The sequence below is a fragment of the Pituophis catenifer genome, unplaced genomic scaffold (assembly GCF_029215685.1).
Source record: "Pituophis catenifer annectens isolate HBS135680 unplaced genomic scaffold, rPitCat1.0.hap2 SCAF_6, whole genome shotgun sequence".
In the NCBI taxonomy this organism is placed as follows: Eukaryota; Metazoa; Chordata; class Lepidosauria; order Squamata; family Colubridae; genus Pituophis; species Pituophis catenifer.
In genome coordinates, this window is record NW_027256886.1 from 21533797 (window position 1) to 21559592 (window position 25796).

Below are 25796 nucleotides of genomic sequence, written 5' to 3' on the forward strand. Positions count from 1 at the left end.
TTTACACGAAACTGTTGTGGCTCCGTCCTCTGAGCCTATCTTATCGGAGGAAGAAGGCTCCGAACATGAAGGAGAGGAGACGGCCAGGCCTCCCTCTCCAGGACCCTCCTCTCTGGCAATGCCTCAGGTGTCTCCTGAAGGAGAAGAGATTGGCCAGGAGCCAGGTGTTTCCGAGCCGTCGGATAGTGACGAAGAAACGTTGTGGTTGGACCCACACCAGCGTCAGAGAGACAAGCGTGAGCAGCAGAAAAGGAGATGTGCCAGAGATTAAGCTGAGTCACTGGACCACACCCCACAGGCTATAAAAGGGAGTGTGGTGGCCATTCGGATTCTGTGACGGACAAAGCTAATCTCTGGCGAGGCACTTGCACCTTCGGACACAACACCTATTTGCCGTGGATTTAATTACAAACTGGACTATTCAAACTGTGTGTATTTTTGTCTGTGTTATCGGAGTAAAAGCTCTTGGCAGGCAGCCACGGAGTTGCTGCCAAGTTCCCTATCACTGACATTGTGTGTTTGAAGAGTTTATTTAACCCTCGGCTGGCTGGTTGGGTGGGTGTGTGCATGGTATGGGGACAGAACAGAAACCTCTTTTGTTAAGGATTGAAAAAAAAATAATCCAGTGTAATAAAACCTGTCCTTCTGAAGATTCTTAATACCCAAAACCAATTTACAAACGATATCCAGTGAAAGTGAATAAGAAAGAAAGTCGGCAAACTCAGTGGCTCTTTTGAAGGCGCCAAACTACTGCTTGGGCAAAGGTGGCTCTCCCAACTCACAAAGCTATAAAACCCATCAAAGATGCTGCTTTAAGGGGGAGAACCTATATCAGTGGTGAAATCCTACCAGTTCGCACCAGTTCAGGCAAACCAGTAGTGATAAAAGCTACTGGTTCGGTGAACCAGTAGTAAAAAAAAGCTACCGGTTGGTCCAGACCAGTATTTCCGACGATCAGCTTTGCTGTGTGATTTATATTCGCTAGAAAGCAGGAAATCCTACTTTCTAGCGAATATAAATAGCGCAGCACAGTTGTTTCCCCCTCGTTGTTCTACTTATCTTGTTAAGTATCCTTTTTCTGCGCAAAGTGTGCATTTAGTGCACACTGCGCATGTGTGCAGCATGCATTTGGTGTACACTGTGCATTCGCATGCAGCATGCATTTGGCACGCGCCGTGCATGTGCTGGCAGCAAACCGCGGAGGATTTCACCACTGACCTATATGATGTACTCTGGGTGATCCCAGATCCTCTCCTTAATCCAGAGAGGATTTGGGGGAGCCAATTCATTCATGAACTCCTCTTTCCACCATGGTTATTAGCTCCTCACTCCTGCAGAGCTGTCCTGAGTTTGCCATGCTTCCTGGAAGAGGTTTTTCTATAGCTCATATTCATAATTGTTTGAATCTTTTTTTTTTTTTACTGTAAACATGTTTCTACTGAAATCACTAAGAAAATTCATATGTACTTATGATAATTTTCTCAGTCTGCTACATATATTTATTTTATACTGTTTTTAATTGTTTTAGAATTGTTCACTGCCCAGATTGCGATGGACAGCTATATAAAATAAAATAAAACCTGACTTATCTAAAGCAATGAAATAGGGAGGGAGGCCCAATAATCAATCGAATGAAGAAATAAAATTTTAAAAACCCATAGAAAAGGTACTATTTCTCTGACACAGGCTTTCATTTGAAATCAGCTAGGATGTTCTTTGAAGGTATTCCTCTAGATCAGTGTTTCTTTTAGAAAGTTCCCTTTAGGGGTCCACAAAATAAAAAAATATTTGCTAAATTTTGAAAATATTTACAAAAAATTGAAAATCTTTTCATCTTATTAGTTTTTCTTTCATAAAAATATAGTTTTTCATGAAAAACATTTCATAATATCTAATGGAGTAAATATTTTTACACAACTCAGAAAACATTTTACAAATATGTCCATTTTAATTTATATTATGGGAAAATATCAACAAATGTAACCCTTACAAATAAAAACTTTTTTGGGGTCTTTTGGGAGTTTTAAAAGTGGGACACTACTCCAGATGTTTTCACTTGGAAGAAACTGAGAAGAGAGCAGTTTCTGTTCTCATTGCTTGCTATTATATACCAGTCAGAATCTGTTCTGTTTCTATGCCTTTGGGGATGGATGCTATATAATTTTATTTTGCAATTCCTTTGGTTTATAGAGCTATTTTATTGGTAAATAAACTATTGTTTCATCTGCTTTTATTTTATATATTAACATATTTCCACTTTGCATTTTGTATTTTCTATTTAAAGATAAGGATTTGGCCTAAAAGGTGGTCTTCCATTTACACCAGTTCCCCCTCTGTCTGCAAGCTCCTTATCATATCCATTTGCAAGGGGCCTCCACTCCTGTGAGGCAGGAAGAGGAGTAGAAAAGCCTCAGTAAGAACATTAAAAAAGCACTGCTGAATTAAATCAAAGGGCAACCATGCAGTTCCACATCCATTTTCTTACAAGAGCCAATTAAATTTCTATGAAAAGCCCATAAAATGAATTATTATATAACAATATTCAAAATAGCTTTTTTAACATGTTTCCTGTGTTACCTACCCACTTTTGTTGTAATGCTGCTCTTTCTCTTTTCCTCTGGATCTTTCCTTCTCCCTTGCTTTCTCTTTATCTCTGCCTTTACGTCTTTCTTTCTCACGAGACCCACTACGGGTTCTCCTGTGACTAGTTCTTTCACTGCTGCGACTGTATGATCGTTGTTGGGGTCTGGAATGTGATCTACAATTAGAAAAAATCAACAAAAACCATGTAAAGGGACAACGACAAAAGATAATTACAATAATTTTAATACTGATATTCATTTATTCTTCAACTTAGTTTGTTCAGAAATATGTATTTTTTTAAAAGATGCAGATAAAATTAAGTATGTGAAACCTAAAAGAGATTAATTATCAAGCATGAGGGACCAAGTATATCAAAAGTGGGGATTCATCATTTCCTTCAGAAATATGGAGAAACAAGAATAGGAAGCCATAGCGGATTCTCATACCAAAGGAAGCTCCAGAATGAGCCACATGAACTATTTCATAAAAGAATAAAAAAAGCAATCAAGCACAAAAAATATTTTGATGATATCCTTAATTCAGGATTTTTCAAACCAGGTCCAGGAAACCCTATGGTTCTGTCAGAGACGAAGCCCCCCCCTCCCAAAAGAAACTTTTAAACATAGCCCATTTTCTATCACCCAAGCTTTACCTTTGAACAGAATTTCTGAGAATTTTCGTTTTAAAACTAAGGGATTCGACAGTTTGAAAATGTTTGAAAATCCCTGCCTTAGTTAATAATGGGAAAAGTTCTCATCCTCTTTTTTTCATTTTACAGTACTGTATCTATACTCCTTCTGAATCCTGTCTGGAAGAGTAAAAGCTAATCTTGAATTATATGGTATATCCAGTAAATACACAAAAATAGGAGAACTGCATTTAGTTTGGGACAATACTCCCCTCTGCAGTTTTCCCCTAGTCAGGTTACTGATGATAACTTGTCTTCTTTTAAGAACAACTTTTTCTAGTTTCCCAGACTGGATCACATGAGATGCTAAGAACTTCAAAAAAAAAAAAAAAGGTGTTTTGAAATATATAAAGGAAAAAGAAAGGAATCAATATACCAGCTTCTCATTAAATGGAATAAAATGCTAATAGCTAACAAAAACGAAAAACTAACTCAGCTCCTGTTTTGCTCTAATAGGAGGATGTGCTTTTCATCAGGCAATTCAAAGAACGGAAAAAAGTATGGGATTTATAGAAATATGGTCAGGGAATCTATATTTACTTTGAGCAAACTCAAGCTTACCTTTAAAGGACAATATAAAGGTTTCAGCTGATAAGTTTAGTAAAATATAACCTCCCACCGGCCAACACGCTCCCACAGAGAGGGTCTCCTCAGGGTGCCGTCTGTCAGGCAATGTCGGCTGGCGACCCCCCGGGGAAGAGCCTTCTCTGTGGGGGCACCCGCCCTCTGGAATGAACTGCCCCCAGGGATACGACTAATCCCGGATCTCCGGACCTTCCGCCGGGCCCTGAAGACGTTTTTATTTCAGCAAGCCGGGCTGGGTTAAAAAAAATTTTTTAATTGGTGAATTTATGGGTAATGGGGTTTTAAATTGGAGAAGCCTAAGATAATTTAATTCTGTTTTAATGTATTTTAATATTTGTATTGTGTGTTTTTAATTTTGGCTGTTCACCGCCCCGAGTCCTTCGGGAGAGGGGGCGGTATAAAAATTTAATAAATAAATAAATAAAAAATAAATAAAATATTTCCTTAATACCACTCAGAAATCATATAAAGATGTGCCAAGCAATTGGAAGAGGGCAACTGTTTCCTTATCTTACAAGAAAAAACAAAATGCTGCAATGGACATTTACAGGAATATGGGTTTGAAGAGACAATGCCTGAACATCAGCTACATCTGAGATAGATAGCAGAGGAAAGAAAGAAATGGAAAAATTGAGAAGGGGGCAGTGAGTCAAACATCAGCTGCAACTAAGGCATTGGTAAGATGAAGGGTTGATACCCCAGTATGTAAACTATATAAGAGGCGAGGATGTTGTGAACCAGTTTTCACCTACTTGCTATTTAAAATCACTCTAAGATAAACCAGGTTTTGTTTTGACTAAACGCTAGAATAAACCAAGTTTTGATTCTGTCAAATCACAGCTCATCTGAAATATTTTGGTAAAACAACACAAGTCCAGGTTTTGCAATTTAGGGTTCAAAACAGAGTTCATATACACACCTGCTTGAAAACTATTTGGAACTTCAAAATTGTAGCACTTCAGAATTGGTCACTCAGCAGTGCTTCAAAATGTTTGGGAATACGAATGTAGCATTGGTTTGCAATTCCTGAAAGCAGTCATAATCTTTCCTGGGATCACATAAAGGTACAGAGAACATCCATGCAATCCCAGGGAAAAAACATTGTTGCTTCAGAGTGTTGCAAACAGTTGCTAAGTCCATATTCCCATATTCATTCTAAAGCATCTTTTGGAAACTGAATTCAAAGCTCTAAATAAATTTTCAGATTAATCAGATTAATTAGCCAGTCAACATGGTTGTTTACCCATCTGATACAGTCAGGAAGGATGCGCATGCTTCAGGTCCCACCAACCAAAGAATGTTGCTTGGTGGGGCCCAGAAGATGTGCCCTTTCTGCTGTGTTACCCAACTTATGGAACATTTTACTTATGGAGAGCAGGATGACCTTGACCCTGCTGGTCTTTTGTAAGGCACTGAAGACCTGGGCCTGAGGCCCAAGGGACCTGCTTTCTTGGTTATGCCCGTGACTTGAGTTATCTGCTCAGCCACTGTGTATTTTAGCTTCCGGCGGTGACGTCAGCGTGTCAGGAACCAAGGGGACAGCGCTCCATTCCCTAAGTTCAAATTTTCGATCTGGGAGCCGCTTTTTTGGCACTATTGACCACGAGTTACTTTATTTTAACTCAGTTTGTTGTACAATAACTTGTTGTGATGGCTATGTAAATTGGATGGATGGATGGATGGATAACCAAGTCTCACCTGGTTAATTAGCCTGATCTCATCTGATAATGAGACATATTTATCTCATTAAAGATACCTCTTGATTTAAAGTATTTAACTAAGTATCCCGTTACATCCTAATTAACATGTGTGGTCAAAAGTATACGAAGTTGTGTTGCATTGATCAAACATCACTACCAGCATTGTGTTCAGTTCTGGGCACATACTGCAAAAAATGGTCAGATTAATTGAAACAATTTCAAATGGGGGAGTTCAACACTGGAGATGGCAGTTAGATTGATGGCAGATTCCATCTTCCCCCCTTGCTTTCTGCTCTCCACCTATATTTGTTATCATATTATATTTCTCATTTTTCAGTGTTGTTTATTGTCCTATTATTTTACTTCGGTTTTGTTTACACTGTCTTCATTTCTTTCTTTTTATTGTTGTAAAAACAATAGAGTAGCCCTACAGTGAAATAAGTGGTAAATCTGCACCTCTATAACTGTCTGGTTCGGTTCTGCAACCCAACAAGACAGACACAGACTTCAGAGGATAATTAGAACTGCAGAAAAAACAATTACTACCAACCTGTCTTCCATTGAGGACCTGTATACTGCACCAGTCAAAAAGAGGGCTGTGAAAATATTTACAGACCCCTCGCATCCTGGACATAAACTGTTTCAACACCTACCCTCAAAACGATGCTACAGAGCACTGCACACCAGAACAACTAGACACAAGAACAGTTTTTTCCCGAACACCATCACTCTGCTAAACAAATAATTCCCTCAACACTGTCAAACTAGTTACTAAATCTGCACTACTATTAATATTCTCATCGTTCCTATCACCCATCTCCTCCCACTTATGACTGTAACCTCGTTGCTGGTATCCTTACAATTTATATTGACTGTTTCCTAATATGATTCGATTGCTTATTTGTACCCTATGACTATCATTAAGTGTTGTACCTTATGATTCTTGACAAATGTATCTTTTCTTTTATATACACTGAGAGCATATGCACCAAGACAAATTCCTTGTGTGTCTAATCACACTTGGCCAATAAAAGAATTCTAAATAAATTTGACAAATAAATAAATTTAAGAAAAAGCAAAGAAACTGATCAGGCTTATGATCTGATCTAGGCAAGTCCAATGCAGAGGAAATGAAATCACTGGGGATGTTTGCCTTGATTTAAGTTACAAAAATTCTGGATGAATGTTTATTTAGTATTAAAAAATTCCCAACTATTATTGTTAAAATCAAATGCCAAACTATTTAGCTATAAAAGTAGCATGGTGATTGGGAATGATTCATTAATGGAGAACATTATTGTGTCTAACTTGTAGAGCACACAGATGCTTGGCATCACTTAGCATCCCTAACTATTGAAACCATATAAGTAAGATTCCACCATCTAAACTCATAAGCAATCTATTTCTTGAGCAATTTGCACACATATTTTTTTAAAAAGGATGAAAATATCTATAAAGGACTATCCAGTTATTATACAGCAAGTACTAATTTGCTAATTTCTTCACAAGTAATTAAAATATTAAATATTGAACAAAATATCTTGCAGTAAATTTAACATCTGCTCATAAGCATAATTGGTTTTGCAAGAGCTTTATATAGTCCAAACACTAAGCAAGTTGAAACAAATAAAACAGATTTTAAAACAGGTTTGAGAAAATCTGCATCTAATTAGCAGGTAGGCATCACAACTGCATAACATTTTATACATTGGTATTTATGAAGTAACAGAAGATCTAAGAACTTTTTAAAATGGCGTTTATTGTTCAAATAAGAACTCTGCTGCATGCTAAAGTGATTTAAGTCCTATAGAGCTGCTTTGAAAAAGATCATAAATGGTGAAAGAAAACATGTGGAAAAACTGTAAAACTAGAAAGAATTTGCGACAAAAAACAGATCTGCATTCCATAACCAAAAGGAAACTACACTTAATTAAATGTACACTACATCTGCAATATCATCCTAATAAAGAGTGAAATTACTAATTTTCATTGTTCTGCAGTGAATGTGGTCATTGTCATTTAATATTCACCCAACAATATTACACTAATACAATAAAGCATTCATTAATCTTTTTAAAAATTTCACAATTTACTGTAAAAACCATTAACATATATAGAGTTTTCAGAAAAGTAAAAATGGTTGGATCTTCTTCCTCCTCTGTTGTAGAAGACAGGTTAAGTAAGTTATACCCACTAGAAAACAAAACCAATTGCATTGCTGAAATTTTCCAAATTGTTAATCTGCTATATTTTGAGAATCAAATCAATCAACAACATTTTGTCTAATACCAGCAACAGTTATTAAAACTAAACAAAGATCCCATTGTTTTCAAATAATGGGATCTTTGTTTAGTTTGTAATGGTCATTACAAACTTACTAATGAAGAACAAAATAGTTCAAAATTAGACAGCTAAAGAACTGACAGAATTGCATATTTTTTATTCAGTGGTGTATCTGCAGCTATCTCATATTGTTCAACAAGAAAGTAATCATATTGAATGAATTCAAATTTGGTTCAAGAGATTCCACTTCCACAAAATCTATGCTTAGCACACCAGTGGAATCTGGGTAGGACTGGTGAAGACGAAAGTAGCATAGGAAATGTGTATGGATAGTTTACTGAAAGATATTCCATGCCAATACTGTGATACTGTGTTAAGACACATACTGTGTTAAGACACAGTATCACACTATTGAAGTATATACCTTTTACACAACCCAGTCTAGATAAATGAATTCTTTATTCCATCTAGTTTATACATTTCTTAGATCCAGCCAACAAACCTAAGATGGTTTCCAAAGAACTGATATTTAACTATTATTGGAATCTTACTAGAACTTCTCAAAATCTCATTCAGATTTGTTGTTGAAAATATAATAAATAAAATGTGTAGACTATTCAATTCAGAAATAAGAAATATAGGATTTATAGAACCATCATAAAATACATAAAACTCACAGTTCATAAACATATTCATCAAAACAATCAGTACAGCTACTGTACCACCAGACTACCATCTCCACAGGCCTGTTGGCAAGAAGCATGTCTAATAAAGGAGAATATTTGCCCCTCAGGGTTGACATGACCTTGATGCTCTCTGAGGTTGCTTGTTTTCTTGCAGCGTTTCATTACCCAAACTAGGTAACATCATCAGCGCTCTGAAGCATGTTTTTGCCTTGCAAAAAGCCAGCAGAATCAGGGCAAATCTGATCTCCGAGAGGATGATGTTCCACAAAGTAGGTGTCACAGCAAAAAAAGACTATCTCCATGAGGCCTGCAAAATGACAATCCTAGGGTGATGAGATTTGTAACATGTGCCTCATGCTCGACCTGATGGGACAGGTATATGGGAGAAACAGTCCCTCAAATAACTCAATTAGTTGCATAATTGCCCTAGGATGTGGCATTTTTCTTCAGTTGTGCTGCTCTCCTAAGAAATGCTTCATAATGGGTTTCAATTTAAATAAAACTAGTGTTATTTTGAATAAATCTAAAACTATTATGTTATTGGTTACAATTTGTTAATCAGTATTATGTTCCTAAGTGAATAGCAACATAATCATATTTTGAAATAAAGTTTGCAATCCAGAGCATAATATGACCTTTATAATTCACAGGGTGTACTCAAGATAAAACTTATAGTTTTCTGAAACTGATGCCTGTAGATATATAGGACATATTGATTAGCGTGACGGACTTGTAGCCTAATATAAGCTCTAAATTGAAATCGACTGCAATTAAGGAATTTGCTGAAAAAAGATTTGTTGTGGTGTTTAATCTGTAACAAAGCAAATGGGATAAATGTATCTTTATAAATTTGGCTAGTTACTTTAAAAGTGTTCATATACTTTAAACTTTATGATTTAAGCATTAAAGCATTACAACAGAAAAGATAATACTGAATTCATTTATTAAATCTGCTGTGTGTTTTACTGCTTAATATATGACTTACATAGCTTGACAAGATCTTACAGATGGTCATGATTATGTTAAGCAGGACAATACACACACTGAAAACTTTTACATATGCTCACCTAATGGCCTGCCATATTAAATCCAATAAAGTACAATAAAACAACTATATAACAGGTCACTAGGAACGCTTTTCAAGTTAACAATTGTGTTAACAATTGTGTATATTGTGTATATTAACAACTCAAAATAGCACACATACATATATGTACAAAACAAGTATAAATATGATTAAAGTAGTTATCTTTGAATAAATGTCAGAATTCAGTATGACCGCCTTTAGCGTCTAGAATTAAAATAACAGAATTGGAAGGGACCTTGGAGGCTTTCTAGTTCAACCCACTGCTTTGGCAGGAAACCCACCACTTCAGACAAATAGTTATCCAACATCTTCTTAAAAACTTCCAGTGGTATGTAATATTTAATTGCCTTTTTTTTTTTAATTCATGAAAGCCCTAAAATGTTGGTTTTGGGTAGAAACTTTTACTCAGCAATCCATTGGGAACAAAGATAATTGTGTTGAAATGTATTAAAGTGTTTAAGCTAACAAATGAATGAATAAAGGTAGTCTATAGGAACATATGCCATTACACTGAAGTTGTTAAAGGATCTATGGGAACAATATTATTGATACCTGGAAAAACTAATATAGCACAAGAGAAAGCAGTGATGAAAGAATACTAACTCATATGGAAATCCAAATATAGTGACAGACACAATTATTTTACTAATTGCTAATGAATATAGTAAAGTGATTTCAAAAGGAAAAGTTTGCTTGGACTACTTCAGGTTTTGACCTCTGTATGAGCAAAAGCATTTCAAACTGAAGCTCACTAAAACTGATTAACGACACCAGTCAAGGCCAGCGTGTAGTTGAAGCCTTTTCCATCTATCATATGGCCCAAAGGATGGTTAAATGAATCTTAAAATGGCTACAAACTGCTCAGTGACAACATTGAGTCCTGTCAATTAGAAATAATTAGGTAGTCATTTTGGTGGTAAGTCTTTTTAAGTGCATACATAATGATGCAATGATGCTTATTAGCGGTCTCATATAAGCTATGCTCAAACAGTGTGAAATAATTATGCAACTCACAAAGCCTTGCAATTCTCTGTACTTCACCTTAATGCATTTAAAAAACCACTTCATTACCTCTAGTAATTAATCCTCGATTAATTACAGGAAAAGCCCAGTTTACTATGCTACGTTTCTAATTATCTTATAAATAGTTATGGTTTTAATTAATGTGTTCATTAAGCTGAATATCTTTCTCAAAGCTATGCTCAGAGCAAAGGTTCTACTTTTGAGAGAAAAGGCCTAACTAGCCATAAGGTGAAGCTATTTTGGATGTATTTGCTTTTATTTTAATATATTCAACTTCTTAATTGGCATTTAAAATCTAATTTGGAAAAAATTCAAGAAGCTTACATAAGGATTTTTTTTCTTATCTGCAACCAAAAAGCTTAATAGTTTTAATAGGCAAACTTTTAACATATATTTGATATACCCAGGAATCAGATTCTAAGTGCCAGGCACCAAATGAATTTAATAAGCAATAAGGCATCTTTAGTTTACAACAACAAAAACCAACAACTTCCTAGCCATCAAGTGAATTTTACCATTTAATATGTAATTGGAGACATTTAGCAACTTTGTATAATTAAGTGAAAATATGTTATTTGAATAATTGCATTCTACTCTGAAATTTGGTAACATTTGAAATACCAGAAAATGCATTATCAATAATCTAACTAATGCACATACATCACTTTTCAATCAGTAGCTCAATTTAGGTGACATGTCAAACTATGTTAATGGCAACATAATCATGATTTAGAGTAACAACCTTGATCACTAATCTAGAGATAGTTAGCAAACTACAGATTACCACCTCTCTGATAACTCCTGTTTGAAGTTCAGCTGGGATGCTCAGCTTGATACCCAGTTTAGCAACATTGCCCTGCTGCTTCATATGCTAAGGAGCAACCAAATTCAGGCTGCACAAAATCCCATATGGACAAAAGACTCTGTAGACAGGTATACTCTGTGTCGCCTTTACTTGTAAAAATTTAGAGACCAAAAGGTCTGAGAAATCCAGTGCTGTGGAGTCGGAGTCGAGGAGTCGGAGTCGGAGGAAATTTTGGATACCTGGAGTCGGAGTCGGAGTCGGAAGCACAAAAAACTGAGGAGTCAGAGTCGGAGTCGAAACATTTATCTCCCGACTCCACAGCCCTGGAGAAATCCGAAGGCCAAAGATCTGGTTATGTGGCTAGACCGTTTAAAGTGGACATCTTTTAAATTTGACATTCCTGGGCACGTGTGAAACACGTGCCAAGTCCTCCTACGTTTGGCTGAAAAATACCTGGTACATGCATATGGTAATTTTGATCCTTATGAATTTGAAGATCTGACTCATGCACCAAAACAAAGTTTGCATCAATTTTCATCTGGTGAGAGAGAAGTGTCCTAAGATGGGCTCCAGCATGAGTCCGAAAGCTCAGAAGACTAAACCTCTGGTCCCAATGACCAACTCAAGTTGGATCCTGCAACATTATTCTCAGACATGTATATTTGCCTTTAATACTTCCTTGATTGCTTCTCACCTTCCCTCTCCCTCATGTTCAATTTCATTGCCTCTTTTGTCTTCCCAATTTAGGTAACAATTTTCCTACTCTGACTATCCCGTTATCTCTCTCTCTCTCTCTCTCTCTGTCTCTCTCTCTCTCTCTCTCTCCCTTTTGTTGTTTTTGTTGCTTCCGCTAGAAGAAAAAAAGAAGAATGATATGACTGTGGTTATATTTGATTGTCTTCAGTTGCCCAAGTGATAATTACAAGATGGGTAGCTATATAAATCAATAAATAAATATTGTTTGAGTTTGCATTTCTATTAATGAGGACGGTTGTATAGGAGAAAGCAAAAGCCAGCAAAGGGAAGAATCAGTTAATTTTATTAGATGCCTTACTTTACAGACCATTAATTTTAATTAATAGTTATTAATTCACTCAATGTACTGTTTTCTCCTAGCTCTGTTTTGTCTGTAATCTCTTATATTAAGTGCCCAACTCCAATGGACTCAATACATATTCATTCATTCATTCATTCATTCATTCATTCATTCATTCATTCATTCATTCATTCATTGTTATTCAATTTCTGTTGCTGCCTATTTCGGTCCGACTCCGGGTAGCTTACAATTCAATATTACAATATAGTACATACTGCATGGCATACATAAACATGCATATACCTACATATCACATGCCCTCAATTATTGTAGAAGGGGAAATCTGCAGGATTGATTTTAAGTTCAAAACGGTGGAGAAGCTAGACACTAGTTTTTTGTCAGTTTTTTTTCATCCTGCCTCCTCTTCCTATGGCAGAGGCATCTATTGCTTCTCTCCTAAATTCAGGTGAAACATGGCTATCATTACATTTCAAACAAAAAAAAACTATTGTATGTATGTACGTATGTATGTATGTATGTATGTATGTATGTATGTATGTATGTATGAATGCACATCTATACAGTATGTCTTCTGGGTTCTAGTCATATTGTTATTTCACAACAATGCTATTCCTCAATGAAAACAGTTTAAAACTCATCAATTTTGACGAAATCACAAATTGCTCCACACAGTTTGACTTTTTCACTCTTCATTGTTCTGATTCCTCTTATAAATTCTTTTTGCCATGTTAATAGTATTCTTCAATCTGATGTTCAAAAATCAAACCCATACTTACTTAAATAATTAGAGTAACAGTAGGCCTTTCAAAATAATGGAATGTTCTCATAATAGCCTTAAAATGGAAATGGCTTTTGTGTGTTATTACAGTGAATTAGAATTTGTTTTTTGTCAGTTGCCAATCTTACACATATGACTGAATGGCTTTACGACTCCTACAAGTTTACCATTTGCAGGCAATTGCAATCTAATATCATTAATGAATTCAATAGTTTCATCACATAAAAATTTATAACTGAAAAAAGATTACTACAGTTATATAGGAAAATATTTAAATCATTTATTTTAGTTACATAAAAATTTAATTTTAGATTTATGCTATTTGTTTCATGTTAAAACATTTTAGGCTGCCTTTAGCATGTAACAAATATTATTAGTTATTAGGCAAAATAAGGGAAGGTAAAGATTTTTCCATTTTTCATTTCCTAATATTCCTCTCACTTAAGAGTATACCATACATCAGAAAGGGAATACCTAATACTTGACAAATATACCATAAATCTGCAGTGTATAATGAAAGATGCCATGAACATCACACTCCTACAATTATATGCCTATCCTCATATCATGAGCATATTGATAATCACATAAGTTACCATCACATAGACATTCTGAATGTTACATTTGTGTATATGCCTTTAAAAATGTTTTAACAGAGTTTAGAATGTCAGTTCTAGATCTTCAAAATAACAACACATACTGGTTTTAGGGACAAAAGATTTATAACAGATGTATTATGCTACATCCTAGCAATCCAATAACATAATTGTCATTAAGTTTTATCAGCCAAATAGGAAAACACATTATTTCATAGCATACATTAAAACAAATGCTTTCACTGATATATTTTCAATATAATTTTCTAAAATAAGTTTTAACTTTAGCATATTGTATATAAATTATGCAATTAAATACAAGTTATAATAACTGGGGCTTAAATTGTTTAAAAAGATTAATATTGCTCCAATATTGTTGCTTTAATTCAAATAAAGCCTTGATAATTCAGAGAATTAAATAATGCAATACTTACATGGAATATGAAGAATGCAACTTGCACAATTAACACAAGTTAATAATTAAAACATTAGCAAGAGTAATTCAATACTATACGCATCTATAATATATACAGAATTGTAATACCATCCAAGAAATCCATAACATAAAATGAACTAGCGCATCCTAATCTTCACAAGGCAATAATTTCAAACTGATATTATTAATCTCATTTCCTTGAATAATATCCATACTCTAGGGTCATTTTCCTTCTCATATTCAATATTGTGCATGTTTGTATCAAGATTCCTTTCTTCATATCCTGTCAGAGTATCAATCACTGCCTCCTGTCCACTCAATCCACGTTTGATTTATCAGCCACCGTCTTTCTGGACTCCATAACTCGACCCAAACCATTTTAACAAGACATTGACAAATAGCACTCAGTATCACATCAACCTGTTCCACTTAGTAAACTAAGAAACACTAACTGTGACATTTCCACATAAGTATTCTATTCCATTCCCCAGACTGATGTATATTAATGAGGAGATGGCATTTGAAATGCTTCTTCCACATCAGCATCTAATATGATCAAATTAGGAAATAGGATGATTTATTAAATTTTGTAGAGCTGAATTTTTTTATATCACTATATCTGTGGTTTCAGAAAGTGAGCTGTTACTTTCAATTTTTCTGCTGACAATGTGCCTATATTTCTCAGATGAATTATTGTGTTTAAAAAGATTGCAAACAACAAAATGTTATTAAGCAAATGCCAGTAAAACGAACTAAATCTATTTTAAAATTATTAATTTAATGTAAATGTGGTTGTTCTGCTGAAATTTAGTTTGTGATTTTACATTATTTGTACAGCCTTGTTTTATTGAAAAACAATTGTAAATCTATAGTATTATAGAGAACCTCATTCTTGATTCAGATTGCATTTAAAATAGAATAAAAAACTGCAGTGCAAACATTCATTTTGGATAAAAGAAAAATACTTAAAGCACAGAATATAATAATTAAGAGTTAACAGTCTGATAATGATTTACTGGCCTAACAGACTAGTTTACTAGTCTTAATTTATAATCTTGATTTCTGTAAGAAAACTACAACAACGCAGTACATAGTTCTTTAAAAACATATCAATGAAAAATCTTGTTATTTTTAATCTGGAGTTAGCATTCTGTATTCAAACAAATAAACCATTATCTGGCCAAATCTGTTAAAACAAGGTAACTTCCTGCATTTGTAGAATCACAAATTGCCCATCTCAGATTTAGCCAATGAAATTCCCTTCTCTCAAAAGTAAAATTCCATTTAAAAAGGTAGCCCAAATTACTTTTAGGAGAAAAAACAACTTATTTTAAATATTCCTGATGGCTAAATACGAACATGGGAGTATTTTTTTTTAATTAGGCAAATTTCTAATTTTTTCTAATTTTTTAAATTAGAAATGTGACAGGCTCTAAGTAAAATAATATACTTATCAGAAAAAGCTTTTCAATGAACACCCAAATTGTTCTCTCTACTGTTAATCGATGTTAAATTTTACATGTTAATCAATGTACCAGCCATTTATATAACCTGAATGTAAGAATGGGAAGACAAATTATGTCTTTTTGTGCCTAAAACGGCACAAAAGTAAATCTATGAAGACCATATCATCATTTTGACAAATTTATAATTTATTTTGCTTTTATAAAGCTAGAGCTTTGTTCAAACAAATAAGTTAAAACATATTTTTCAAAAGAAACACATTATAAAAACTGACATAAAAAATAGCAAGTGGACAAGATAAAGTATCTGCTGAAAATACACACCTGTTCAATTTGTAATGACATAAGACATTGGTAAACAAATAACTGTGTTCAACTCATCTACAGACAGGGCTTGTTCCACATCAGCAAAAATTTTACTGATATTTATTATGTACTTGCTAATGTTCATTCCGAAAAATGACCACTTATTAAGTTATTCAACCAGTTTATATGCCACTATTTATAGTTCACAAATGCATATATGCTCTTATAGATACAATTAATTGCTACAAATAACAAAGGTTTTTTTTCCTGACCTCTCACCAAAATGTACTTCAGTATAATTTAAATTTACTTTTTTCTTGTCCTCTCCCAACAAGTCTGCCTATTTAAAATAGTTCATTAGATACTTGAAGAATTATCATGTCTCTCCACAGTCTTCTCTTGTCCAAGCTCTTCAACCAGCTCTTCCCTAATGGTTAGGATCATATCTAGGAAATCCAATCCCTTTCTCTCTCCTTCAACCTTTTGGAAAATGAAACAATTAGTGAGACCACAGAGCAATTTGTAGGATCTTGCAGTCCTAGCTGACTTGGTTTTCCATCAACCAAATAATAAAAATCTTTCATTATTACTTTTTCTCTCCTTATAAAAATTCTATTATCCAGAGTGTTATCCAGAGCCCCTTTGGTTAATTTTTTTGCTTTGTGGATTGTTTTGTTTCCAGCCTTCTAGTTGTCATTGTCTTTTATATGTCCACCTTAAGGACAATCCCTACATACAAGCAGACTGCCTATTACTAAAAATGGCAGAAAGTGTTCTCTTTCTTTGAGAAAGTGCTGAAACTGCACAGTGCTTTCAGGAACCGCTGAATCCATATACAGCTGAATCTATGTACATATACATTTAATATAGAGCCTGTTTTCAGGGGTTTCTGAAAGCACTGTGCAGCTTCAGCACTTTGTTGGCTCAAGGAAGGACAATGCTGTCTGCCATTTTTAGTAATAGGTAATCCAAGCTCTGACTTAAATACAAATTGAACTTAAAAACAGAGTTAGGGAACAGAACTTGTTCTTAACTTGGGCACTGCCTGTATCTCCTTTCCTGTTGACTGGCCTATTGCTTTTGATTAAGTTGTATCCATCAATTCTTGTGTTCCTTCATCAGTTTTGTCCCATCAATAATACTTGTTAAGTTGTATTTGCCTTCCTGAATTAAGACTCATTTTTCCTATTTTCCCTGCATGCTTTACAAAGAAAAATTCTTGAGTTTTATACCTTGACTTTTTCCTGTATTTGTTTTCACTCCCAGGGTTATTCTCAGTACTTTGCATTGTTACTACCATATTTTGCGGAGTATAAGATGCACCTTTTTCCCCCCTAAGAGGCTGAAAATGTGGGTGCATCTTATACTCCGAATATAGCTTTTTTGAAGTTTTTTTTCAGTCCTAACAAGGCGCCAGCCGAGTGAAGCGATCTCCCCATGCTTTGCCTGCTTTTCTCATTGCTGCTTCCTCTCAGGTGTGCCTTAGAAGCTGTTTTTTATCCCCAAGCAGGGGATAAAAAACCAGCAAACTAATGTGCTGAAGCTGACCAGACTAAGGACGCTAGCCAGATGAATACCTGGTAGGCAGATTTCTTTTTCCTATTTTCCTTCCCAAAAACTAAGCTGCGTCTTATACTCCGGTGCATTTTATACTCTGAAAAATACGGCATTTTCCAAACTCTTGTTTTCCTTTCTCCAATATTCAGTTTAAGGCTCTCTAAATCAGGTTTACAAAGCACCTTTTATACATTCTTCCCAGTTCTCATGAGTGCCTCTCTTACCAGGAGTCACTCATCTCAGAAATAAGACCCATTATCAAAGATGCACCTTTGAAGAATGTGCTTCAGGACATGTTGGGGGACATACAAAGTACACTATGGAAGGATTTGCAAATGTCTAATAATACAGAGGTATGAGAACATTGCTCTTCTTTAATGCTGTAGTGGTATTACGGTAAATGTGTTAACACTACAAACATATGCTGAGTCAATCATCTGCACCCTTCAGAAAAGCATTTGGGGGGAAAAACTGATATTCTGGTACCCTCAAATGGTGATGCATCATGGTTTCATTTGTTAAATTCTTGATTTATTATAATTTTTATAATAATTTTTGTGTTTTGTGTTATTTAAAAGCTCATCCGAGTCTTTGGAAACTGAGTAGCATATAATCAAAGAAATGCATACTGCAAATTTTTACATTTCAATGTCTCAAGAGAGACCACACCCTAATAAAAATAGCTAACATATACCTATGGGTATGAATGAAGTGGTTTGCAACTGCTGCAATCATTGAAATTCCAGACTAGCACATAAGATTATATTTTCATCCAAATGATAAAACTAAAAGCATTCACAAGATCTGAATGCATTCTATCTTGATTTTGCTCCTCCATAAAATTATAACTTTTTAATAAGCAGTATACTGAAGTCCTGAATACAAAAGCTGGATCTCACCAATCCTGTGATACAAAATAAATTCAGGTACTTTATAGTATTCATTATCACTACACTCTTGCAACAAATGATTCCTCAAGCTATCATCATAATTAATACTAAAAATCTCTATTTTATTTAACATGTACTTAATAAATTTGTAGGAAGGACACGGTGGCTCAGTGGCTAAGACGCTGAGCTTGTCGATCGAAAGGTCAGCAGTTCAGCAGTTCGAATCCCTAGTGTCACATAACGGGGTGAGCTCCCGTTACTTGTCCCAGCTTCTGCCAACCTAGCAGTTCGAAAGCACATAAAAATGCAAGTAGAAAAATAGGGACCACCTTTGATGGGAAGGTAACAGCTTTTCGTGCGCCTTTGGCGTTTATTCATGCTTGTCACATGACCACGGAGATGTCTTTGGATAGCACTGGCTCTTTGGCTTTGAAAAAGAGGTGAGCACCGCCTCCTAGAGTCGGGAATGACTAGCACATATGTGCGAGGGGAACCTTTACCTTTACCTTTTAATAAATTTGTATTGCCACAAAAATAAAACATTAGATATCCAATCACTGTATAAAATGCATATTTTCAGAATGAAGTTTTCTATTTTTATATATTAACTATTTTTCTGAAATAATTGTAATATAAAGAAAGATCATGATTCTGCAGAACATCAATGTTTCATATGATTATGATTTCATAATTTCAGCTTTCATACAAATTACTTGGTACTCTTATTTTGCTATATTTATTGTGGATTTCAGGCTCAGAAAATATTTGCAGTTTCATAACTCCATTGATATCACACAAAACTCCCAAGTATTTTTTTTAAATGAAAACTACTTATGAGCATTGGTAAGTACTTTTTACTTTATCTTAAGCAAAATATTCAAATGAACACATTTTCTAGCAATACCAGCAACATGATTACGTTTTAACCTGATATTACCTATATATGCTATCACCATGTACTTTGTATAATGGATGTCGTAACAAACTGATCTTATAGCAAGTCTAAACAATACATACGAACAAAGGAACTCTAAGTTAAACCACAATATAAAAAGTATATAAAAGTCAAAATACTTCAATCTTTTGCGGTTACATTTTTAATTATGAAGTTAACATAAAATCACTAATTAATGGATATTAAGACTTGGGAATACAAAGTGAAAAACATTTAATCTGGGCAATTGTTTTTCCAGGGCAAAACTGTCATACCTTCTTGATCTGCTTTTTGATCTTGATTTCTGAGACCGATATGACTTTCCTTGTGCTCTTGATCGGCTACGACTCCGTTTTCTTTTGGACCCATACGAAGAACTGCTGCTTGATCGATGCCGTCGCCTCAAATAGATATCAGCAGAAAACTCACTTACAATGAATTGTTGTTGGTTTTTTGCATAATCACATAAATTAGTCATTATAGTAATTATGGTAAAAAAAAACCCATGTACAGGCCAAAATATATATAAAGTAAGCAAAAATAGTTATTCAAACTTATTTACTTAGGCTAAATCCAACCTATCAAAACAATATGCAGGTTCCAGAAGACCTCTGGACAACTCAAAAAGCTTAGAGATTTTTTAATAAAATGATAAACTATCTAAAGATAAATTTTAATAAAATGATGTAATGTTGGTCACTGGAAGAATTATTTAAAATATATAAAGGTACTTTGAATGTATGTTGGAAATGTAATTTATCATGCTGAGTGAACATGTAAAAATGCTTAAAATTTTTGAATTCAAATATGTAAATTAATTCAGGTGACGTTAAAGATAATATACAATAGAAACCAGAGATTATCCCTTTGGGAGTGATGGACACACAGTTGTAAAAACTCATGGAACTTAGTTTTTATGTATAATAGCAAGAAGATTTTCATATGCACAAGATTTGGAAAGATTTGTCATTGCCTACAATTGAAGAGTGAACAGTAATGAAGTTGGCTGGAATGGCAAAATTGATAGCTTTAATTAAAGAAAAGACATTGATTACTTTTAATGCTGACTGGAAGCTCCACTGGGTCCCTACAGTCACTCATCCAGCCAAGGGAGAGATGTGGCTGGCTGTAGCACGTGCTAATCAGCTGAAGCTTGCAACCCTCTAGTTTCCTTCCCTCCCAGCTACCATGGCAGATCAACTTTGCAACTTGCAAACCTGTCTATACTGTAACTTCTGGGCTCAAGGTTCCAAGACAATCCTTTCAAGCTTGCACAGGGAATCAAGAAGACAAGCAACAGAATGCACTGTCTTCATCAGCTTCTGTATGGCCTAAATGTAAGGTATTTTATTTGCAAAAATTATTAGAGGCAGACAAAATCATCAAACTTTGTGTGATACTGTCCAGAGAAAGCAGCAGGGGTCTGAATATGCCCCCTCACAACCTAACTCAGCAAAGCAAACCATGAGCTTTGCAAATACCCTGGGTGGAAAAAACAGTGACTTTGCTGTACATATTAACAGAGCAAAAGTGAGCATCAAATGATGCTTTTTCTCATTTTTTTTACATATTGTGACCAGTGTTCAGTTATTTTATTCTACAAAAATAACATATAAAACCACTTAAAAGTAAAACAAAAATAAATGTAAGATTTCTACTTTAATACATCTCAGGCTTGAAGGATATGCATGATCTATAAACTGTATCAATCAATATATCCTCAAGAAATATATATTTGAAACTCATATAGCATATTTTGTTGCAGTAACTGTGTAGGGATGAAGAATTGCCTGTATTGTAGAGATATCTTTTTGGACACTTACTGGCAATGAGATGCTACTGATAAATTTTCAGGTTGAACATGGACTTCTACGGAAAAAACTATGTACATTTCATGGATATTAGTTTTTTAATAAAGAAAAGGAAAACATCCTGACATTAAAAGTTTAATAATTGTCAAAACTTCGTAGTAAAACCTTTCCTCCAAATTTAAAAACTTAGATCTAATTAAAACTGAATCAATGAATATTGTAAAGATTTAAGCTCTTTTCACTTTATAACATAAAACTCTTCTCCACTGTGATTCATAATACTTTCATCAGTGCTTCATATGGAGAATATAATGTGGCTTCAGAGACAAATTAGTTCACAGCATGCATCCTTGTTCCTCCAAGTATATACCATATACTGTTCAGACTGCAAAACAGTGTAACGAAGACAGTATGTACATGTACTGCTTACTCCTAGAACATCAGAGATGTAATAGAAGGAAATATGCTACTGCAGGCATATTAATAGACTTTTGATAAAATTTGAAGCAAAGGAAATTGGGTAGCAATAAAAACAGTACATATGCATATCCGCTGCACACACACAGACACTTACACACCACTCTAGGATATAAAGTCAAAATTTTGTTACTGATAAAATCATTCTGGAATTAGAGAACATTAGTTGATAAATATTTTCTTACTGTATTTGAGTAAAATAAATAACACATTTTCCACAAGAACCTTTCTCTGGGTGCTGCTTTTTGTTGTTTTCTTTTTAAATGTTTTAACAGCGCCCAAAGTCACTGGTAGTTGGGCAGCATATAAATTTAATAAATTATAGTTGGCTGCACAATCAGATGTTTAAATTGGATTTGGCATTTCTTTCCTCCTATCAAATCCTTCCCAAGGACCTGGGATAGGCAGATATGTCTGATGATGTTAAAGGTACTATTACTTTCTCTATTTTATGGTCCCACCAGTTCTTGCTTACAGGCAAATAGTATTTCTTGTAGATCTTCCAATGCACCATTGTGGCTACTTTGTCATGCTGTTGTTTGTAGTCAGTCTGTGTGATCTTCTTGCAGTATCTAATTAGGTGGCCCATTGTTTCTTCAACTTCTTTGCAGAGTTCATTGCACAAATAGATATTTAGATTAAATTTGACATTTCTATCTATCTATCTATCTATCTATCTATCTATCTATCTATCTATCTATTCCTTCCCAAGGACCTGGGATACAGAGATGTAATTGTTTGATGGAATTAAAGGTATTGTTGCAATATGTAAGCTATATTATTATCAAAAAGCAAAAGCCTTAGTCATTCTCTGATACAAACAACCATCCCAATCTCATTCTGTCCCAGCACTTTCTGGCTTTCAAAAGGCTAAATACCTAAATCACAATAATGTGACCATAGAGATGCTGCAATGGCCAAACTTCAAGGACTGATTGTAAGTCTTATTATTCAGTGACATAACTTTGAATGATCATTGAATGAGTCGTTAGTAAGCAAGGACAAGCTGTATGGATTCAGTTTTTTCTCTAAAGATGCCATTTAAAAAAAGTTAATTAGGCAAATTATATAAACTGACACAAGTTATATGAATGCTACAATTTATACATCATTTTTACCAGACCACATCATAAGATCAAATACTGAACTATACCTGATGAATATTTTAAAAGTTTCATTTACCAACAATTTTAAAAGTGAAGTAATATATTTACCTTTTTTCATATGAATGTGAACGAAATTGGACATCTCGAGACCGTGATCTTGATTTTCTTCCTGATTTTTTATGGCTGTAACTTCTACTATCTGAGGAACTGCTTGAAGATGACCTTTTACGATGTTTCTTTTTTCTTCTGCTTTTAGTCTCTTCTTCAGTGTCTGATGAATGGCGACCCATTTTAGCAAGCTAGTTTTTACAAAAATTACAAAACTGTAAAAATTAAAAAGTATTGTATGATTAATAGAAAAGTATATCAATACCAAATTTCCACTCACTGGTCTTAAATTGAAACCAAAATCATATCTACTATCACTATGTGAGTAACACTGTTCTCCAAAATATAATCATGCAAACTTTTCCACTTTGCTCTATGTAACCTTAAAAAAAAAAGAAATAAACTAAATGATCTTAGAATGTAAGCTTGCACGCTCTTAAATCCTACTAAGCTCAACATAATTTTATAAAACAGATAGACCAATTTACATTTCATGTAATGCAGTTAACTGCATTAACAAATAATTGTTAATGCAGTTCTAGCAAAATCTTATGAGGTACAAAAAGGAAAATAAACATTACTGGGAAAACTAAAAGAATTTGGTGCATTAGCAGATTTTAAGATCAACAAACAGAAGGTGAAGATGTTAACAAAAATATGTAAATACATCTAAATTTGTGTGGCAGGGGAAAAACCCCACAAGTTAAGGTGTTACAGGTGCAAAGGAAAGGAGGAGGATTGCTTCTACCTGAATTGAGATTGTATTCTGCGGATTGGGTTTGGTGCTGAGAAATAGAAGGCTTTCAGATTCAGAACAACACAACCTGATATTTGGTATTGATATTTGTAGTATGACAAAGTCAAAGTTAATGTAGATTTTTAAAATCATTATGCTGGACATGCCATACTGAGAATAAAGAATAGATATAAACCCAAGTTGTGCCCCAAAACACCTTTGTGGCTGTCAGCACAAGAAACATTTTATAGAAAGAAATAATAGGCAAACCCAAATGGGTAGCTTACTGAGAATTTTGTCAAGGATGGGATACAAAAAATAAAAATCAAGAAGAATTGGTGGCAGAAATAAATAGCTGGCAATGTTTTTTGTATCTACACTTATTAGAAAGTTTTAAAGCACACAAAAGAGTTTATGGTTTTTCAATACTCTTAAGAATGAAATAGAATTATGTGCAAATGAAGTATATGCAATTGCTAAAATGTATAAATTTTGTTTTTGAAATTTGAAACAGAACAAATGAGTGTACAATAAAGTGGTCTAAATGGTTTTGTTATAATATACAGATGGAACAATGGAAAAATATGTGGCTGAAAGGATTGAAATGTACATATTATAATCCGTAGCTGGTGGACAAGTAAAAAAAAGCTAGAAAAATTTGGATTAAAATACATATACCAATTCAGTGGATTTAAAGATTACGGTAATAGAAAATGGAGGCCAGAGGTCTTTCTTTTGGGATTGGATGGACAAACTGTTAGAAAAAAAAGTGTCATGAAACGTTTTTATACAGAATGGAATAACTGCAGAGACACTATTGTATGCCCAAAGATGGAAAGATTCGGCATAAAACCACAACGGTTGGTGAAGATGATGGAACTTTTCCAAAATGGCTAAATTGACGTCTTTGAGCAGAGAACCAACAATATCTGTTTATTTATGACTGGAAACCCTTTATGGACTTTTCGCATAAAAATAGGAGTGTGAGTGTGTGTGGTGTGGTGTGTGTGTGTGTGTGAATGTGAAATTAAGGCCAAACTAGCATGGGAAGCAGAAAGGGATGGTGGTTATTCAAAAGGTTTAAATGGCAGGAGGACGGACCTTGCACAAACCGTTCCTCCCCTTCCCCAAACTGGGACCCCAGATGAGTTGGACTGGCTTCTGGCGACGGAGGTGAGGTGGGGGGGGGGGGAAACAGGCTTCAGCCCAATTCAGGCCGAATATCTGAGACCCCGATCGCTGCTTTGAAAGCAAAGGCGGCTCCGGGTCACCTTTTGTACCCAGAGGGCTTTTCCCCAGCGCTTCGGAGAGAAGCGACCGCAGAATCCTCCCTGCCCAGCAACTCTCTCCACCGCCTCAGCTGACGGAGGAAAAAGACGGGGAGCCGAAGGAAAAACACCGGGACGTGGATACCCCCCCCCCCATAACAGAGAAGAAGGAACGGCCCACAAACCGCCAAGGCTACGAGCATTGCCCTTCATTATAGGGCTTCCCAAGCTATTAGACCGGATTCTGCCTTCTCCTATCTTCCTGAAAACCAGAATATGAGGCGTCATGCCGGCTTTTTTAAAAAGCTCCCCTCTTTCCGGAGCCCCACGGTAAACCGCACCCCCACACATACCCAAAAACACCCCCGCAACCGGAGTCCGCTTACCTCAGGCGCCCGCGAGCCCGCTGAAGGCCTCCGCGCTGCCGAGCTTCCGTAGTTGGAGCTCAAGCGCCTTCCTTTCCTCCAGACCGCCAAGCCAGACCTTACTAAGCCATCACAACGCTCATCCATCCACGTGCCCAGGCGAGGAGCGCCGAGGTTATCGATTGAAAAGGCCGGCGTCTGCGCTTGGTGGCGGCGCGGCTTTTTTGCTTGGCGGCGTTGCTTTTTTTTTTTTTTCCCCCTTTTGTTTTGGTTGCCCCCCCCTCCCCAAACCACCTCATTCTAATGAACACATTTTAAAAGTTTAATTAACGTCAACGTCAAGTTTTTTTTATTATTATTATTATTTTATACACCGATTGATGGTTTTGTTTTGGTTTTTTTGTATGGCCTTTCGTTATGTCCGGTTTTTGTGCACCCATGCGTCACATCTCCCCACCCGGTGGGGTG

At 35.2% G+C, this 25796-nt stretch overlaps 1 protein-coding gene across 4 annotated transcripts in view; it reads right to left on the reverse strand.

The window, feature by feature from the left end:
* RSRC1 (arginine and serine rich coiled-coil 1) overlaps nucleotides 1–25431 on the reverse strand; it is a 136171-nt gene extending 110740 nt beyond the window's left edge. For 2 of the 4 annotated variants that reach the window (XM_070945113.1, XM_070945111.1), the window contains exons 1-4: nucleotides 25350–25431; nucleotides 22960–23174; nucleotides 19733–19858; nucleotides 2582–2758 (exon numbers count right to left, since the gene is read on the reverse strand). In XM_070945113.1, the coding sequence (XP_070801214.1) occupies nucleotides 2582–2758; nucleotides 19733–19858; nucleotides 22960–23141 (485 nt within the window). In that variant the 5' untranslated portion in view covers nucleotides 23142–23174; nucleotides 25350–25431. The remainder of the gene's footprint in view (nucleotides 1–2581; nucleotides 2759–19732; nucleotides 19859–22959; nucleotides 23175–25349) is intronic. The other 2 variants (XM_070945112.1, XM_070945114.1) reach the window with 2 other exon arrangements.
* Nucleotides 25432–25796: the final 365 nt, after the last annotated feature.